This window comes from Lathamus discolor, chromosome 4 (assembly GCF_037157495.1).
Source record: "Lathamus discolor isolate bLatDis1 chromosome 4, bLatDis1.hap1, whole genome shotgun sequence".
Classification (NCBI taxonomy): Eukaryota; Metazoa; Chordata; class Aves; order Psittaciformes; family Psittacidae; genus Lathamus; species Lathamus discolor.
In genome coordinates this window covers 70,897,934-70,918,478 of record NC_088887.1, presented here as the reverse complement: position 1 = coordinate 70,918,478, position 20,545 = coordinate 70,897,934, and the positions used below count along the sequence as shown (strand labels likewise).

The 20,545-nt window shown below is 43.6% G+C and overlaps 1 protein-coding gene across 11 annotated transcripts in view; it reads right to left on the bottom strand.

Moving 5' to 3' along the window:
- Positions 1–18,783, bottom strand: part of METTL21C (methyltransferase 21C, AARS1 lysine) — a 28,264-nt gene extending 9,481 nt beyond the window's left edge. For 2 of the 11 annotated variants that reach the window (XM_065677972.1, XM_065677974.1), the window contains exons 1-2: positions 8,855–9,458; positions 7,935–8,152 (exon numbers count right to left, since the gene is read on the bottom strand). Coding sequence is in view for 8 of the 11 variants with exons in the window: in XM_065677964.1 (XP_065534036.1) it covers positions 7,274–7,304 (31 nt within the window). In the remaining 3 variants the exon portion in view is untranslated. The other 9 variants (XM_065677964.1, XM_065677965.1, XM_065677966.1 and 6 more) reach the window with 9 other exon arrangements.
- Positions 18,784–20,545: the final 1,762 nt, after the last annotated feature.

Here is a 20,545-nt window from a genome sequence, read left to right as displayed (position 1 = left end):
AAACATTGCATCTCACAGACCTGCCTGACTTTACACGTAGTGCAAATGAGCGGTCCTGAGCTAGGTCAGTAGCTGTTATTAGAAAGAAAACAAGGAGATACGCTGCTGTTGGAATGGCTGCTGTACCCTTTTTTAAAGACATGGTCTTTTAGCTGGCACGTTCCAGCTGTCATGTTTATTGCATTTGTCATTGAGGGTGAATGTAGCTCAGACTGGTGCTGCTGGTGAAGTTCTGTCCTAAGCTTTGGCAATGGCTGAACATAAATAGTTTATTTTTTAAATCAGAGGAACTGCCTTACTGTGTGTTGTCTCTTGTGCTAAGGATGGCAAGTGTAGAGCCAGCGTTACAGCTTGCTTATAAATCATGTAGGTATGGCTTCATTTCTTGTTTGTAAGTGATACAGCAGTCAACACTGATAGTCTGAAACGTAGCTGCTGTTGACATACATTTATTCTATAATTTGTACAAATGCCTCTTATGCTACATTCTGTCTCCAAGCATTTCTTGTGGAACACTGAAAATAAGTGTTGTCTGGAGGTGTAGCCCCATGGAATTAAGTCACCAGTTGGTGCTGTGGTTCTTTTTCCTCTTTAGTGCTATGAAGCTAGCAGGAAAGCTGGAAAGAGTGTTCTTACAAACACTGCCTGTCACTGAACTCAGCAGTAGCATCCTTTTCAGTGTATAGGCCAAGTAGAATCATATTTATCTTATTGGATGATAAATTAGTGATTTAAATTTAAAACAAATATAAAAGCTCCTCTGCTATTAATAGTACCAAGTTCAGTGTAAAATTATTTAAAATTGTTAAAATTTTAATTAAAAGGCTGTGAGAAATAGGCATTAAAATTTTATGATCTTTTCTGAACCCATTGGGAGCAAAAAGTCTGCCAGATTTCTGCTGAAAGAAGGCAGAATTCATAGAATCATCATAGACTGGTTTGTGTTAGAAGGGACCTTAAAGCTCATCCAGTTCTAACCCCCCTGCCATGGGCAGGGACACCTTCCACTAGACCAGGTTGCTCAAAGCCCCATCCAGTCTGGCCTTGAGCAGTGCCAGGGATGGGCCAGTGCCCTGGGTTCAGCAGTAGCAGTCATTTTTCTCCTTAGTGGGTGGTGCAGTGCTGTGTTTTTGAATTTCAGCCTGGGAACAGCACTGATAACACCGATGTTTTTAGTTGCTGCTCAGTAATGTTTACTCTGACCAAGGACTTTCTGAGTCTCATGGTCTGCCAGGGAGGAGGGGAAGCTGGGAGGAAGCAGAGACAGGACACCTGACCCAAACTAGCCAAAGAGGTATTCCATACCACAGCACGTCATGCCCACTATATAAACTGGGGGCAGTTACTCGGAAGGGGGAGATCACTGCTTGGGTCAGGCTGGGTATCGCTCGGCGGGTGGTGAGGTGTTGTATTCTCTTCTCTTGTTACTTCCCTTATCATTATCATTGGTGGTAGCAGTAGTGATTTGTGTTATACCTTAGTTACTGGGCTGTTCTTATCTCGACCCATGGGAGTTACATTCTTTCAATTCTCCTCCCCATCCCTCCAGGGGTGAGGGAAGGAAGGAGGGGGTTAGTGAGCAAGCGGCTGCATGGCTGAATTGCCAGCTGGGCTTAAACCACAACAGACAGCCACAGCTTCTCTGGGCAACCTGTGCTAGTGCTTTATCACCCTCATAGTGAAGAACTTCTTCCTTAATGTCTAATCTAAATCAACCCTTTTTTAAGCCATTCCCCCTTATCCTATCACTATATGCCCTTGTAAAAAGTCCCCCTCCAACTTTCTTGTAGGACCCCTTCAGGTACTGGAAGGCTGCTAGAATGTCTCCCCAGAGACTTCTCTTCTTCATACCAAACAACCCAGCTTAGTTAAACCAGAAAAGTGAAAATATATTCTCATCTATGAAATTAATAGTCACAAATTGCCAGGACCAGATGGCAATTACCCAGAACTCTGCAGTGAAATTACCAGCTCCAAAACAGAGCATGGTGCTGCTGCTGAAAGTAGACTTGATATCCAAGCACAAGAAATGGTACAAATGTGTGGCATATTTCTGAGGGGGTCTTGGAGGGACCTAGGAAACAGTGGGCCAGTAAGTCTGACATCTGTCCTAGATAAACTGAGAAGAATGATTGTGTTGATGTTAGCTGATTAATAATAAGGCATACATAAAAAGGAAAGCATTTCTTTCCGCCAATCTTCTTTTCTTGGGGGAAATACCTAGATAAAGTTAGAAAGGTTTAACATCTACAGAAAGATCTGCATAATTAATGTGATTGGGTTTAATTTTGGCTAGTAACTAGCAGCTGTACTTGTCACCCATGTAATAGTCTAACCATCATGTAGCACGACGGCTCAGAAAAGGGAGTTGCAATTGCTTGTAGAAGGCCATTCTTCCAGCCTAAGGCAGGAGCAGCTATACCTTAATCACTCCTGGCAAATGTGTGTCTAGGCTGCTTCTTGAGACTCCCAAGGAGGTACAGTCTCCATTTTAGAGAGGACACTGATGGGCAGCACATTGCAGAGGCAGGGCCTGAGTGCCAGGGTGAGAGTAGGTTTGCACAGTTTGGTTTTGTACAGCCTCGGGTTGAAGCTCCAAGTCAGAAGATCACTCAGCTGTAGCACAGCCATTAAGGACATTCCATATCCCATTAAATATAATAAGATTAGATTGAAAAATGTATGCAAGCACTTAACTGAATGACAGTTGCAAATTCATTTGAGCGTGAGCTGGGATTACTTGCCACCTTGCTCAGTGGCACTTGTCACCAAGTGATACTGCTTAGGGGCTTGACTGAGACTTAGATGGCAAGAAGTTGCTCCAACCCCGTATGAGCCAACAAGATTCACCCGGAACAGTAAGAGTCGAGTGTCCTCTGAGTTAAACTGTGCTTCTTAGCAAGACTACGGGGCAAATGCTCATTTAAGGAGAAAATAAATAGCATAGGTGGACAGAAACCACTCTGCTCCCACCCCCACTGAATTTCAGAGCTGTTTCTAAACTGCAGAACGTGTACGCGACCCACTTAGTGGGTGCAGATGGTGCAGACGTCTGTTCTCTCAGAGAACTGCATGGACAGAAGTTCCTCACTTTGGCATGGGTTGTTTTTTTCCAAACTGCATCAGTCTGAAGACCGGACAAGAATGTACTCACTCCTCAAACCCGGAATGAGGTCTTGCAAATATATCCAGCATATATATATCCGGCAGAGTCTTACAGACTCAGAATTATCTCCAGCATCTGTGCAGGAAACATGAGAAAGGACATTCTCTCTCCATGGTTTAAGATGTTGCTAACGAGAGTAAGGTTGCCTCCACTGTTTCTTGTCAACTGCCCCATGCACATTCAAGCTAGTAGATCATTTCAAGCGCTCCCCTTCAACACCAAAGTGCTAAGGGCTCTTTTCTAAAGGCCACCATCTAACAAGCCTCGCATTCTGTAGTACACCTGTGAAAGCAAGAAAACTTGTCTAAGAGCATTCTCTGTGGCATCTGCCACTCTTCTTCTGTAGGAAGCTGTTATCACCAGCTTGGGTGTTGCCTGACTAGGAAAATACTTCACCTGAATGGAGAATCTGGGACCAGTTTGTCATTGTCTTGGAAGAGGCACTTTACTGCTAAGAACTAAGGGCAATGCTGGCATGCCTACTATGTATGGTAGCACAGCTCTTCTCAGTCAGCTGCTATCTGGGACCAGGACAGCAATAGCCAAAGCCACTAGAGTCAACTTGAAGTAGCCAAACCAGTGTAAAATTGATGCAAAAAATTGCACTTTCAGTGTTTGAAATCATTGATGAAACAAATACAGCCTCAGTTGAAGGGGACAATCTCTGCAAATGTGCTACTTACATCTTAGTGTTTTAAACATTTACTTCTGCACTTATAACATCTGGCTATGGTGCTCTGAATAGGAGAAGGCCTGCTTCTATGCTCAGGAGTTCCTTTAGTAAGGATTTTTGATTTGTTGGTTTTAAATGACAGCTCACAAAACATCAAAAATTCTTATCTGCTACAATAAATACGTAAAAAAACAACAGGAAAAACATGCGCAGAGCTGAGCTGCTTGTGTTTAATATTTATCTTTTCATTTAAATTCACCAGTGAGTAGTAGTGACACATTATTTAGGAGAATGCCTTGCCAGTGTTTGCTAATCACTCTCCCTAACAGTAACAGATACCCCGTGTGGTGAAACAGATTGTAAGGCAATCTTCAGATTCAGTGCAAGGCAATATCCTGAAAGAAATATTACTTTGGCAGTTTGTGACCAGCAACTTGAATTACAGCCCTGATACTCCAAGCATCACACTGTTTCATTTAAGAAGCATGACCACATGTTTGCGAAGTGAGGACTGGTTTTTTATTTCATCACAGAAACCAAGTTAGAAATCATAAAGATAGCATGATAGCAAGAGCCTGCTCTTCCAGAGGAGGGAAGATCAGAAACTGTTAAGTATAAGAGGAAAATAATGATAAATAACATATGTATAAGTGTTTATATTATATATAATACTAATTATAATACTGGGCTAAAGACTATTTATTAAGAGAGCTTCTGAGCTTGTTCCATTGCTCTGATTTCTGACTACAAATGTGGCATTCATTTTTCCATTGTGAGTACCAATTCTTACCAATTTATCGGAAACATTTAAATGACCAGTGTCCCCTGTCTCCAGAAAGGGCCCTTTGACATAATTCAGGTTCTGCAGCATTGCTGAAAGCTGGAACAGAAGAGAAGCAAAGGCCAGGGGCTGTCTTGCTTTGCATCACCATTGGTGATATGAAGGATGAGGCTATGACTCTGCAGGCTCTTGATGTCAAGAGCTGATGTGGTTGAGCACGTGGGGTTAAGCTGAATGGCGCCCAACATATACAGGGAGAACCTGCTCCGGTTATTAATCCAGAGGAACAATGATGGGAGCTGAACACAAAGCCTTTGTTGGAGACAAAATAAATCAGGAAAAAGTATTCAGGAAACCCTTCCTCCATCACCCCTTGGCAGACAAGGCAGGGTTGGGCAGGGGGACACCTCGATGGTATTCAAGCCAGCTAACACAAACCCCACTGATAGGTGAGGAGCTGCAGAAGGAGGAGAGGTGAGCTGTCGTGGTCCTGGTCTCCTGCCATGCCACCCAGAGCCAGACAGGGCATTTCTGACCTGCTGTCTTCAAGTACTGCTTAACTCAGCTTCATACAAGCCATGAGCCCCTCCTGAGCCAAGCATCACAGCACCCATCACTCAATCCTAGTTCTGACCTACTCAACCCTCCATGGGGTGGGAGGAGACAGCCTGCACAGGCCCCTGAGCTAGTTCCCAGCAGGTCAAGGGGTTCTCAAGGACAGGAGCAACAGCAAGTCAGGGCTTGGGCAGCTTGGCAAAGCAGCACCCATCTGCTCAGCCATCTCCACATCAAGAGGGGGACACCCTCAGCGAACGTGGCCAGCAGCTCCCAGCTACCGCAAGCATGCTCGAGTTAAGGATGTGCTTAAGAGCTTATGCTTTACCTTGGTCCCCAGCAGAAAACTCCTTTGGACTTGATGTGGAGGTAAGTAATCTCTTCTTCAGTTAAATCTGTCCTGGAAAGCAGCTGGTTAATGAGCTGCCGGTGGATTTAGGGGTCTTCATATTTAAGATTACTTCTTATTTTAAAAGAGCCTGGGATGTTTATTTTTATCAGAGGGTGGAACTCTTCACAAGTAATTATTACTGCAACCTGGAGCTTCCCACCATCCCCCAGCACTTTATTCCTAAAAGCCTTTGACTTTACTATACTGAAGGATCCTCAAAGTGTTGGAAATAATCTGTTCCCTTACCTCAGTGCACTTAAGATGTATAACCCTCCTGGAATACCCCTGACAATACATACACCTAAGAGAAATCATGGTTAGATTGAAATATGTATATTCATACGCATGTACATGGACTCTACACACACATGTATTTGACATGCACGCATTTACAAACGTGCAGTGAGCGTCTTGAACCCAGATGAACACATCACTCCCAGCACCCTTGAACTCATCTGGATCCTTAACTCTGCTGCCGGATCCCTGTGGCACTGGACACAGGCAGGCACCACAAGGCCAGCGCTCTCCTGACTGTGTTCACCACACCTCTGAGGAAAAAGAAAATACTCTGGCATGGTTCTTCCCCGGGCAACTGAAACTTGGAGTCAGAAGCACACACCACAGCCCTGCTGTTGCCTCCACTACGGATCCACCGGGATGGTGCCAGAGCCGCCTCTGGAATCTGTCATAGTGTCAGAGCTGTTAACATCCAGTTTACAGGAAAAAATGAGCTCTGCAACCAAAGGGAAAGGCTGATTCTGCCCTTCCATAAGCTGGGAGATTTGTGTTCCTTGGGAGAGAGGGGGTTTTACCATGAAATAAAATCACTGTGAGATGTGTTTCCATTAAATTGAGACTGAGGGCTTCTTTTAATGTGCAGCTGTTCTTTCAAAGTACAAGGGACATTGCAGAGACACTTTGCTAATGTATGAGAGTGGGGAAATTAAACTGTCTAGCACTGTCAAAGGCTAAAGTTACCTTGATCAAAATCTGAGACCTCCCTAAGTTCCAGAAGCACAATTTACTTTTCTCCACTTTTATGCTGTTCATTTTATACACCCGTTGGCATGTTTTATGCTTGCAGTTTTCAGAGCCTGTGGCAAGCTGTTATGTGAGTTAAAAAGACTGATGCAAAGAATGGCACCAGGAATTACCCTCTGCACATCAGTATTCAGGATCCCCCTGCCTCTGGGTTACTGGTGAGCAAGAAGGCCTTAGTGGTCAAAAATTCCTTGCGGACACTCCACTTCCCAACTTCCCCATAATAAGCAGCAAGGGAAGAACATCTGCTGTGTGTACCTACAGACACAGCTGCCTTCTTCACTCTCTCACAGAGGTTTGGGTGTCCCTCCTTCAGCAAGCTGTGGTTCCTTCCCTCACCCCAGGATGAACTGGGAGATGCTTGGTCTTGACATGTGCTCCTCAAGGCTGACAGAGGCTGTGCTGTCCCTTTGCAGCTACAGCAATGAGATGGCAAAGTGCTACCTTCAGAAAGCTGATGCAGAAAACAGTGGCCAGAAATTAACCCTATAGGGGCAAAATAAGTAATTTTCTTTGGCTTTTTGCCCATTCAGTTTCCTGAATGCAGCAAGACTTTCTACAGGAAAATCAACCCACTGGAAGAATACAGGAAAAGGCAGGAGAGCTGGGCAGTCACTAACAGGGGAAAAGAGCAAAGTTAAACGGAGTGTAACCTCACATTCCTACCTTCCAATGGGACGTGGACATCTCCTCTCATAGCAGGGGCTGAACTACATGCTTGTGACTGCTGGTAGTCAGAAGAAAATTTAAAGGTGAACCTTTAAAGATGTTTCAGCGGGAGGAGTCCAGTCTGTTCACAGCCCTTCTGCTGTCCTCACTGCCCAGCCCCCAGGAGGATGCAGGCACAGCATCCTTCCCTCCCAGCAACTGAAACAAAGACAAAACCAGGCAGCACCTCTTCCCCCACAGCCCATCGCAGAGGCCTCTAGGCACACCTCCTGACACCAACAAGTTCCCCACAGCACTTTGGGCTGATTGAGGGTGGTGCTCAATTGCCCAGAAAAGGAGAGCCCTTCCAGGGAACGGGACCTGTGGGGTTTGACCCAGCCAGGCTTTAGTGGGTACCTCTGTGCTGCCTGGGGGGACACCTGGGCATAGCCATGATGGATGCTGTGAACTGCAGCTTGCTGAGGCAGGGACACCCTGAACCTGTGTGAGAGACTGAAGAGAGCAGCAGCACTGGACTCAGCCAAGGCTTCGAACCCTACCCTGCAACAAACAAATCACCTTAAGCTGAGCTCCATGCCATGATGTTTTACTGGTTTGATGCTGCTGGGCTAGAAGTGGTGTTGATGGGCTTTCTGAAATGACAGCAATACAGACATACCTCAGGCTGCTCTTCTCCTCCTGACAGGGGTTTTGATGGGGATTTCTGTCATCCAGGAATATCCAAGGAAGAATTATCTGAACGGAGCAGCTGACCAGCAGGGATCCAGCCATCCTCAAAGCCGTCATGTGAGATTTTTCACAGGATGCCAGAGAGGGCACGAAATCAGCAAGATCACAGGTTCTCCAGGCATGGATTCCCAGTCACCCTACCTGTAACTATTAACACAACCATTACTTCACAGTGAACAAACTCTACTCATGCTCCCTTTGCAGACGTGGCATGAGGCTACTCCAACATTTAATTGCAATTAAGCTCTCAAAATAGGGCTTTAGCAAGGCTCAGATGCTGAGTTTGTGCTAGACCATCCAGAGGGAAGTTCATTTCATCCAGCATGTTCATGAACTCCAAAGCAACTCTGGTATAATTAAAAAATAATAAGTGCTGGTTTGCATGTACATGAGCGTATCTGCATATTTTTGTGGGTATTCCCAAGTGCTGGCACCCCATGAAGTTTCTGGCCAAAGATTAAATGGTATAAACACAAACATGAGAAAAGGGTTATTTCTGCTGTATTTTATTGTCTACAATGAGCATGACATTAGCACTACAAATGAAGAATGGGAAGTTCCAAGACTGTGAATGCAGCTCACCAATATCTATGTATTGCAAGCCTCTATCAGTACTCATCCTGTACAGAACAGAAAGCATTACCAATGATCCCTATGATCCCCTGAGGCTGTGATGCTCTAACCAGTCCTTGTGGCTTGGAAAATCCTTTTATCAATTGCCTTCATGCTAGTTAAAAGACCTACTGGCATATACATGGTGTAGTAAATATACATGTATCTCTTCCAAAAAGATGGTCTTATTTTCACAGCTGCTTTGCCATATGAACATTAAAATAAATATGCACTAACCAGCACTGTGTGCACAGAGGGAAACCAGCAATCCCTTTCAAAAGAAGATTCGTGGTTGGTTGCACAGTTCCCCTAGGCAGAAGGAGAGAGGACAAACATTTGATGCTAATGACATTCTTTAATGTTTAAGTTTACAGGGAATGAAAGGACTGAAGAGACTAAACAGATTACCCAGAGTCTGTACATACAGCCTCTTCTTTCACCTATTTGGGGCTATGTCACTGCAAACACAAGGGCTTTCTGCCATAATGTGGTCTTACAAGCCCTCGACAGCTACCACAGCATATGTCATAAATATTTCATTGGCAGGGATAGGATTAAATGACATAGCTGGCTTCTGATTCTCTTCTGTGGTCCTAGGAAAATGCCCTGCCACTGAAAATATATTTAACTGCAGTGATGTCAAAGCATCTACTGAGATATATTTCTGCTGCATCTCCTTCCTTGGGTTCCCACTAATACATATTGAAAGAAAGACTTCAATGATTTTAATAGACTGATTCATTGATGAAAAAGTGATGAAAAACCATTAGTTTCTTCCAACTCTTCTTTGACAACTGACCAATCTCACCAATCAGCTCATCCAACCTCATTCTTTACTGAAAGAAATTCATACCCAAGTTCTGGTTTAGACAAGGTACAGACCACACAAGAGCTTATAATTTCATCCCAGCATCTGGACAATGACAAGAGCTCACTAAGAAGTTCTTCCCTGTGAGGGTGGTGAGATGCTGGCACAGTTGCCCAGAGAAGTTGTGGCTGCCCCATTGCTGGCAGTGTTCAGGGCCAGGTTGGATGGGGCTTGGAGCAACCTGCTCTTGTGGAAGGTGTCCCTGCCCATGGCAGGGGTTTTGGAACTGGATGATCTGTAAGGTCTCCTCCAACCCAAAACATTTTGTGATTCTATGAAAAACAAGCTACCGAACAAACCAACAAAGAAACAAACCAAACCAAGCCAAGCAAACAAAAAACAAAAAATGACACACAAAAAAAAAATACCAAACCAAAACAAAACCTAAAAAAGACCCACAAAACCAAAATCAGAACCACAGGGAGCAAATGACTGAAAGCAGCAATTAAGCCACAAAACAAACAGCGCCATAAATTTTGTCCTGCAGACGATCTTTCCTGAGGTCTCCTTTTCACCACCCCTTTCATTAGCCCTGTCCCTGTCCATCACACTATAAAAAACAAAGCCAGAAACTCACCCTGTGTACCAGCACAAGCTGGCATAGGCATGAGGTAGTTTGCCAAGCCTGCCTCCTTCTGACTTTATGACCAGCTTGCCTCTTGACTCCAGGGGCGGTGTGCCTGATGTCATTGCTCAGACATCCTCAGTCTGATGTGCTGCCATTGGCAAAGACCTACGAATTCCCCATGGAAATGAGTCTTCCAACTTCTGAGTGTAATGTTACTATCAACATTTTTCCCATGAGGCTAAAGTGCAATGGGCTGCTTTTCTTTTGTGGTTGGTTTTCAGCTAATGTGATTAATTGCAGAACAGACATGTGAAGCACCTGCGATCTTAGGTCCAGTCTCCAAAGTAAACGACTGGGCTTTGCTTGTTGAAGTAACTAGGTGATTAGGTGTGCAAGGCTGCATGTCTGAAAGTTCAAAGGTTAAAACTGGGATGATGAGTCCAACATAAATAAAAGCAGTGTGATACTATGTGATCTTTGTGGTACTCACCATGGAGGAAATCCTGTGCTTCATCTTTCTTTTAAACTTGTTTGTGTCATACAATCTATTGATTTACAAGTCCTGAGGAAAAGAAGTGCAAAACACATCTGGGCCTAAAAGCTGTCACGTGGGCTCCAGTAATTTGTTGCCCTTGCAGCATCTTATGGAAGATTTTCCAGTTGGAAATGAATGAGTCCTTCTAAAAGGAAGGAAGGTTTTGTGACATGCAACCCATAACTTCAAGTGAAGCTCAGGGTCTTGGAATGGTGAATGTCACATAGCCAGAAGCTCAGAGAAGAAATATGTCATGACACATCCAGTGGTGTATTAGAGAAGCTCTTTGAGGCTTTGGAATTAAATGTGCCCCATGTATGATGTGAGCATTACTACCTGCACCATTCACAAATCTTCTCTTTCAGCCTATTGAAGATTCTGTGACAGCTGCAAAAGCCATTCCTATACAATTTATAACAGCTTTGGTCCGTTAACTTCGGTTGAGTTCCATCTGACTGACCCTAGCACAAGAAGAAAACAGCAGTCAGAGCAGATCTTTCAGCCTTATTCAACGAGCCTTATTCTTAGTTTGGTCACTATATAATGATCAAGTTTCTATGCACCTCTCTTAAATTTTACACATAAAAGTGCAGAGCACAAACAGGTGGGGTAGAGATCAGTGACACCACACTTAACCATTGTTTTGCAGCTCGATGTAGAAGATGTGGAACACTTGTTAAGAACTGAGGTGACAGTAGACCTGATTGGGATTGAAAGCTCCTGAACAACACTGCTTCAGACTGGCCCTTCCTTCAGTGGGAGATTGCAGAAAAGAAAGGAGGGTGAATGCAGGACAGCTGAGATGGAAAACATATAGTATACAGAAACAAAAAGTGGGGAGTTTCTGCTCAGTTGAGAGAGTATGGGTACAAGGACCGAAGAAAAGGGTAAAGGCTTTTCAGCTAGTGATGTGGCTGGGAACACAGCAGCACTGTAAGGCAGGACATCATCTCTCTGCAGTTGATTTCTCCTGTGTTCAGAAGAGCAGGTCTTGTAAATAAAGAGATCAGCACCAAAGGTACTTAACTCCAAGACAAACATCATTTCTCCAGGTATGCTCAGATTGGTTTTAGATATGTCACTAAACACAGGACTTCAAGAATACCCACCTACGTGGATTATCAAATGCGCTAAGATGCTAACTCCTGAAAACACTGATGCATGGAGCACATGCACCAAGATGAATTCACTAGTTTGCTGAGCACTGAGCGTAGCTTTGCATGACACTAAGCATTCCCCCACCCAGAAATCACTGAGCACAGTTCGGTGATGTCTGAACTGTCTTTGGACACGCTGTGATCTATAAGATAGCTCTGAGTAGCATCAATACTTTTAGAAAGTTCTGCGTGGAGCCATGCATAGCCACATCTGTAGTTAACAGACATTAACAGAGTTGTTTCCTTGCTTGCTAACCCTTCTAACACTTTCAGCGTGCATGTGTGTATGTATGATGAGTATGGATATTTGTGTTCAAAAGAATATAGCTGGTAGCAAACTAGATCCGTTTAACATATGTGAATTCATGAAAATGTGTAAGTTAAAAGAGGAAAATATGGAGAAGTTAATAATGAGACCTTTCAGTTTAACTTCAGTTCATAGGCACTATTAAAGCAAACACACACTTCTGTGTACACTGAAATCTACTTAAAGGTGAACAGTATCCAAGATGGATTTGCTAAGTTGTGTCAAGCCAAATTATTTTTGTCCTACCCCAGAGTAGCAGATTTTGTGAAGAGCAGCTTATATTGACTTTAATGAATGTTCCCCTTCTTCTTTCCATCAGACTAGAGAATCGAGGAATCACAGAATCAACTAGATTGCTCAAGATAACATGAAATAAACTTTCAACAGCAGCATGCACAGCCAGAAAACACTTCTGAGTGGTGTGAGAACACCTCCATTGGAACACAAGAATAAATCAAAGAGAGTGCCATGTCCTCCTTTCTGGAACTCACCATATTTAGAAACATCTTGAGCTACAGAGTAGGTAATGTACTTAAATGTACAGGTAATGCGAGGCTGAAGGGGATTGCTGGAATCACAGAATCACAGAATCACAGAATCCCAAGGGTTGGAAGGGACCTAAAAAGATCATCTAGTCCAACCCCCCTGCAAGAGCAGGGTAACCTACAGTACATCACACAGGAACTTGTCCAGGCGGGCCTTGAATATCTCCAGTGTAGGAGACTCCACAACCCCCCTGGGCAACCTGTTCCAGTGCTCTGTCACTCTTACAGTAAAGAAGTTCTTCCTGATGTTAACGTGGAACTTCCTATACTCCAGTTTACACCCATTGCCCCTTGTCCTGTCACTGGATATCACTGAAAAAAGCCTAGCTCCATCATCCTGACACCTACCCTTCACATATTTGTAAACATTGATGAGGTCACCCCTCAGTCTCCTCCAAGCTAAAGAGACCCAGCTCCCTCAGCCTCTCCTCATAAGGGAGATGTTCCACTCCCTTAATCATCTTTGTGGCTCTGCGCTGGACTCCTTCAAGCAATTCCCTGTCCTTCTTGAACAGAGGGGCCCAGAACTGGACGCAATATTCCAGATGCGGCCTCACCAAGGCTGAGTAGAGGGGGAGGAGAACCTCTCTTGACCTACTAACCACTCCCTTTCTAATGCACCCTAAGATGCCATTTGCCTTCTTGGCCACAAGAGCACATTGCTGGCTCATGGTCATCCTCCTATCCACCAGGACCCCCAGGTCCCTTTCCCATAATGCTTTAAAGATGGGGTTAGAAGGTGAATGTCTGTACAAACGAAAGAAATGACCTGGAGGACTGGTAACTGAGGAAGGGATGGCAGACATCCGCAGAGCCTCAGGGTTACTCTGCAGTTGCCAATGCTCTGACAATTTACAGATAAACAAAGGGCTTCATTTTCTGACCTGTGTGACTCTGTGAATTACAGGTAAAGAGAGGGTCAGTGTAAATTTCTGCATCTTGGAATGAATCAAGTTATTAATGGAAGTGAAAACAGCCTAGGAGCTTGCAACAAGATGCAAAATGCTCAGAGTTCCTGTATTTGGGGGCTGTAACACTGTGTTTATAAATAGTAATAATCACCTGATAAATAACTCTCTTGGATAACTAATGACATGACTTCAGAGGGTATCAGTATTTTGGCCTGAGAATTAAATGTTAAAGAGTCTCAGCTCTTAACACAGTGTTCACAATAACGGTAATCCTAGCAGTGACAATAATGTTCTTTACAATCCCTACCCATGCTAATCTCTTGAAGAAGCAACAGATATAAACAGAGTGAAATGCCAGAGTGAAAATATACATGGAATTGAGTTCAGCACTCAAAGATTGTACCAACATGCCACAACTATTAATTCTTTCCTTGCAGCAGTGGGAGCAGAAAGGTTTGCTCCACTGGCTGTTGGCCAGGTCAGTTCACTGCCAGCCAAGGGGAGACAATAGCCAGAGCAATCTCCTGCCAGCAGTCCGCCATGCAGTCCCAGCACACTAATAAATTGTAACAGCTGCCACTGGAAAACAACATGGTTGCACTTATTGAGAACAATGAGGGAATACAAAATATCTAACAAACACCCTGAGAAATGCATAGCATCCAAAAGCTGCCATCCAGAAATATGTGTTATGATGACATCCTCCTTAATTAAAGGAAGACTTTCAATTTAGCATGACAATTACAAAGCCAGAAATGTTCCCAGAGTCTCAGACAGTTTGAAATGGAAAGACAGTTTTATGCATTGCATATTTGTTACCTGATGTTATCTGTGCTCCCAGAGTTTGTGATCAATATAATGCTAAAAGGGACACCAGACATATCATAGTTTCATAAAAATCAGTATCTAACAAATACACATGACAGCAAGTGTGTTATTGATGTTTTGCAGTCTGAATAGGCTAATTAATGATTGTCAGACATAATGAGAAACCCGAGATCACAGGAAAAAATAGAATAATAAACCAATGATATTGTTATCAATATCAAATGAACAAATTGCTTAAAAAATACATTTCATCAGACTGAATTACAGAATTACCATTAATTATCATTAATAAATGGTTTCAGTAATTCACCTTCTATCTAGCCTAAGGTCCCAATGGAAGTTATAGCCAAGACAGTTTCTGACCTTACTGGTGGTCAATGTTCATATCTGCAGAATGTAAGAATCTGCCTTGCTCCTCCACCCTTCTTGTGGAAAATTAATGCCAAGTTCTCCAGTTCACTGTAAAGACACAGGGATTTACATGCCACACTAAAATCCTGTATTTTTTCAGCACATTATGGTGGTTCTGCTTATTGCCTGCCCATAACTTCCTCCTTCACAGAGGGCCTCGAAATCTTTTCAGCCCCTCAACAAGCATGCTACAATAGGTAAAAGTTACTCAGCATTATGGATATCACTATTACTCAGCATTATGGATACCGCAAATGAAGCCAGCTTCATTTCTGGCTCATGAAATAATAGCTTCCTGATCACTTTGAGAAAATCAGTAAAGGTGCTTTAGGTACCTGTGCACACAGCACGTATATGTGTTGCTCTGTACCCACATCCTCCGGAAAGGAAAAAAATGGAAGGTCTTAGGCAAAAGTAAAGTTTCTAAGTCAGAGTGAGAGGTGAACTTTTAAAACAAACATGTATGTCTCCAGCCTAAAGCAAGAAAAATATAATTCTGATGGTCTTTTATTAAAAATTTTAAGAATAGAAAAAAAACCTGTTTCAGATCCCCTGCCCTTCAGCCTTCATTTATTTTGTGCTGAAATACACAAAAGCCCCATATTGCCTTATATTTTTATAACTATTTTTATACATTTTTTTAAACAAACCTATTCCAACACAAGATTAGTGGGAAAGGTCATCTCTGTTGTTCCTATTGCGTAAAACGTAAGTCTCTGGTATGAAAAGCTGTATTTATAATCCAAGGAAAAGAACAGGGATTGTCTGATGTGCTACTGAAAGTTAACAGGTCCCAAGTTTAGGCTGTGGATAATGTCATTCTTTGATAAACAGTCACTGTTTCTTCAAACCCAGCTGTCTTTGGTATATCAAATCTGTCAGAGATGCTTACAGCAGTGTATAGCTTATAATAATACACAACATATATTCTCATTGAGACATGTTCAACCACATACCTTGCATAATTTTCATACTTTGTGGCAAATTTAGATTATTATACACCGCATACTGTTTTCAGAATAAACATCTATTTCCAGGAGTGATGTAAGGTTATTTATCAAATGAAGCCACACATCTAAGAAACCATGTTTTCTTAGATAATGAATTAAAAACATTAATTCAGAAGTTCAGAAAAGATTTATAGTCAGTATCTTCAAAGGTGGGAGCTTAAACATAAACTCTTAATGCATGTTTAATTCATACTTGCATGTAAAGGAAAGCAATTATGATTTTCAATTACTGCTGGCAGTGAATACTGCTGGATTTCAGAAGTTACTCAGAACACTTGAAAATCAACCAGAATCTACTTAAATGTCCCCCTAAAAGCATAGAAACCTAATTCTGAGGAGCTAAAAATATTGCAGAATTAAAAACCAATACCTAGTTACAAGGGTGGCAATTCCACAAAGCTAGCACCCATCTCTGCAGGCATGAATAAATAAATACCTCGACCCTGTGTATTTATTGGCTTCTTGAAGGCAGGGTGAAAAACAGATCTGGGACAACAGCAGCTTGCTGCATGCAGACAGAATATGAAAATAGTTTTCCAGTGGAAAGGGGTTACACATGTATCTATTTAATGGGAGGCATGATCCTCAAGGACCACTCTGAAAATGGTATGGAATAAAGCAGAGGAAATACAGCAGGTGGACTGAACAGGGAGGAAAAATTGAAAAGGGAGAATGCAAAAATCAGACCAAGAAAGAAGCAAAACACCACCAAAATTAGAAATTATTACCAGAGCACATTATCCATGCAGTACAAGAAGGAAAGCAATGAAGTAGAAAAAGCTAGAATATGAAGATTTTGTTAACTCTTTTTCTTCTTTCTTTCATTACTGTGTGTCGTGGTTTAAACCGATCCACACAGATCGTCCACTCACTCCCCCCCTTCTTGCCCTCCCCTGCTCCTGGAGGGACAGAGAGGAGAATCGAAAAGAATGCAACTCCCACGGGTTGAGATAGGAACAGTTTGGTAACTAAGGTATAACACAAATCACTACTGCTACCACCAATAATAATAATGATAAAGGAAATAACAAGGGAAGAGAATACAACACCTCAACACCAGCCGACCAATAACTCGCCCCACTCCCCCCAGCCAAGCACCAACTGATACCTCGTCCAACCCTGCAGTCCCAGCCCTTCCGGATCACTCCCTTACATCCTGGGCATGACGTGTTGTGGTATGGAATACCTCTTTGGTCAGTTTGGGTCAGGTGTCCTGTCTCTGCTTCCTCCCATCCTCCCCTCCTCCCTGGCAGGGCATGAGGCTCAGAAAGTCCTTGGCCAGACCAAACATTTGAGCAGCAACTAAAAACATCAGTGTTACCAACACTGTTCCCAGGCCAAAAAATGAAAACACAGCACTGCATTAGCTACTAAGAAGGAGAAAAATGGCTGCTACTGCTGAACCCAGGACAGTATCCACCCCTTATTCCATACCATTCACATCATGCTCAGATCCCACATTTTCAATATACCACCACTTTTATCTCAGTGCACTCCTATCTTGGTTCATGGACCAGTCCCTGTAAAGCTGCTGAGTCCATCTGATCCATGATGTCAGGCTCCATCTCTTGTAACAGTCACTCAGAGCAGGAGAGTCTGTGGACAGTGTTCACACTCGTGAATAACCTGGGCAATAGTGTCCATTGCTAAGTCCACCCCTCGATCATGAGTCCATCTCTATGTCGCATCTCTGCTCTGATGGCCTGAAGTGCCATGGGCCCAACAGGTTCAAAATAATTCACTGTCCCCTTCAGCAGTTTCTGCAGCTTGTTGCTGGGGACTCCATAGAGCTGCCTTCCATCTCTGACGCTTCCAAAGCACTGGAGGGGCCCAGTGGACTAGATACTGGCTCATACTGTCCCACACACCCTGCCACTCATGACTGTCCAGCTTTGGGGAAAATCTCCTGTTCCTCCTGTATCGTCGTCTAACCCTAGACAAGACCCAAACCCGGCTCTGCTTAACTTTTGAGATCAGACAAAATGGCCGTGGGTAGAACTCACTCTGTATGCGTGCCAACATGGTGATCCCCATCGCAATCAGCAAACAGGTCTCAACAATATTAAAAGGCCATTCAAGAACTTCAAAACTCTCAAATGATGCTGTGGCTGGTCTGAGAGGGGGGCTAGGAGGGTAAAAGAATGTCTCCTTCACAGGTTGACCAGCCGAGAAGGAGAAAAAAGATGTGAAATTGCTAAGCACCTTTATTATATACCTCCCAAAGTATAAAGGTGGTGACCACACTGGGAACATAAGACTGATCAGTTTCATGATCAATGATTCTATTGTATTACAAGTCATTATCATAAAGTACAATGAGACAAAAACCTTAGCCCAAGCCCCACACTTGAAAAACACTACCACAGCAAATACTGGCTGTATGTAATGTACAGAGTTCTGAACCTGTGAGATCAAGAGGAACAGCTTTGAGAGCCAATAAATCAGCATTGTGATGAGTGACTATTAATGTGGTCAGATCTGTCGTTATCTCAACCCTTCATGCCCCACGTTGGGCGCCAAAAAGAACCGTCGTGGTTTAAACCGATCCACACAGCTTGTCCACTCACTCCCCCCCTTCTTGCCCTCCCCCTGCTCCTGGAGGGACAGAGAGGAGAATCGAAAAGAATGCAACTCCCACGGGTTGAGATAGGAACAGTTTGGTAACTAAGGTATAACACAAATCACTACTGCTACCACCAATAATAATAATGATAAAGGAAATAACAAGGGAAGAGAATACAACACCTCAACACCAGCCGACCAATAACTCGCCCCACTCCCACCAGCCAAGCACCGACTGATACCTCCTCCAACTCTGCAGTCCCAGCCCTTCTGGATCACTCCCCTTACATCCTGGGCATGACGTGCTGTGGTATTGTGGAGAAGTGGCTAACAGAGAAAGGTCATGTTCCCATCAACGAGCTGAAACAAGACATCTGTGTAGAATGGTGCAGACTTACTAGCACCAGATAATGAGGAACTGAAGGACACCGGCAAACAGCAACATGCTATGACCAATCACAGCCAAGGACACTAAGTGATAAGTGCATGAGAAAGAGGATGGTGGGGGGGTGCACGGTATAGCTGCAAAAGTGTAGAGCTTACGCAATGCCTTATTTGTGCCAGAACCAATCAAGTGCCTTGTATTTGCATATTTACTGTTATATTAACCGAAGGTAGAAGCCCAATAAACGAATCGTGCTTATTGATCACAATGGTTGTGTTGATTCCTCCCTGCTGCAACATGGTATGGAATACCTCTTTGGTCAGTTTGGGTCAGGTGTCCTGTCTCTGCTTCCTCCCATCCTCCCCTCCTCCCTGGCAGGGCATGAGGCTCAGAAAGTCCTTGGCCAGACCAAACATTTGAGCAGCAACTGAAAACATCAGTGTTATCAACACTGTTCCCAGGCCAAAAAATGAAAACACAGCACTGAACTAGCTACTAAGAAAGAGAAAAATGACTGCTACTGCTGAACCCAGGACATGTGTTCTGAGTTGAAGTTGAGTTTGTAACTACTTTGGGATAACAAATCTTCACAGTCCTCTTCTGCTGAGTATCTCATTTATAAAGGCTTAATGGATATTAAGTATTACTCAGAATAGTGTGATCTCCACCCAATGTAAATTAATCTGGCATTATTCCAGCATTTCTTTCCCCTAATCTGCTGGACCCCCCATATGTGAGCTATAGCTCAAGGAGCCACTACCTCAACACTGTCTGCCATTCAGCTCCCAGTGAAATGCATACGACTCATGCAGGCTGTGCTTACGCTTTTCATTCAGCTTTCTGCTCCTGCATCTTGCTTTAGCTCGACATTTCTTAAGGCAAGGTAGAAATTCAGACAAACAAACCTTCCTATCTTTTTCAGTTTGATTACAGCTGAACTTCTCCACTTCTGCCCTTAACACTTACACTTTACGATAATAATGCCTGGGCCGGGAATATGCCTGTGGGGTTGGCAGTCCTCAGAGGGCAGGGTGGTCACCAGGATAGTGGGTACATCCCAGGTGCTCTGACGGGTTCACTTCTCATAGGGCTGCAATGCTTGGATGACAATGTTTGACAATATCCAACTGGCAGAGGCACAGCAAGACACTTGGAGCACAAGCCAAAACGTGCTTATTTTCCAGCAGATGGTAAGTGAAAAACATAGTTCCATTTGTTGATGGCATCTTGGATCAGTTACGCAATAGGGTATCTGAGTAAGTTTTATACACTCATGATGGAAGAAAATATGATCTCTGACTTAATACCTTGTCATGTAAGATTTTAGAATTTTTTGTGACATCTGCTCCACCCCCGGCAGTGCCCAAGGCCAGGTTGGAGGGGGCTTTGTGCAACCTGGTCTAGTGGAAGGTGTCCTTGCCCATGGCAGGGGGGTTGGAACTAGGTGAGCTAAAAGGTCCCTTCCAACCCAAACCATTCTGTGATTCTATCTGTGAAACACTCAATATATAAATACTGCAAGTGGTGGTGTAGAATATTGATGCTGTCTTCCATCAGTTTAAGACTGTTTTGAGCACACTAGATTTTTTACGGTACAATAGTCAGCCGAGGGGATAGCAGTATGTTGGTACCTAAAATACTACCCATGTGGTCTGTCTCTCCCCTTTGTGAACACCACGTAGACTCAGTGCCCTGACAGCTACCAGAAGGATCGCCTGATGTGGCTCCGGACACCTAACTCATAGCAAGGACCACATCTGTACTCCTTGAAGCCAGCGAGAACCTGACTTTCTGACCAATTCCTCAGCAGTTTGCCTTAATTCCTCAGGAATACTAACAGC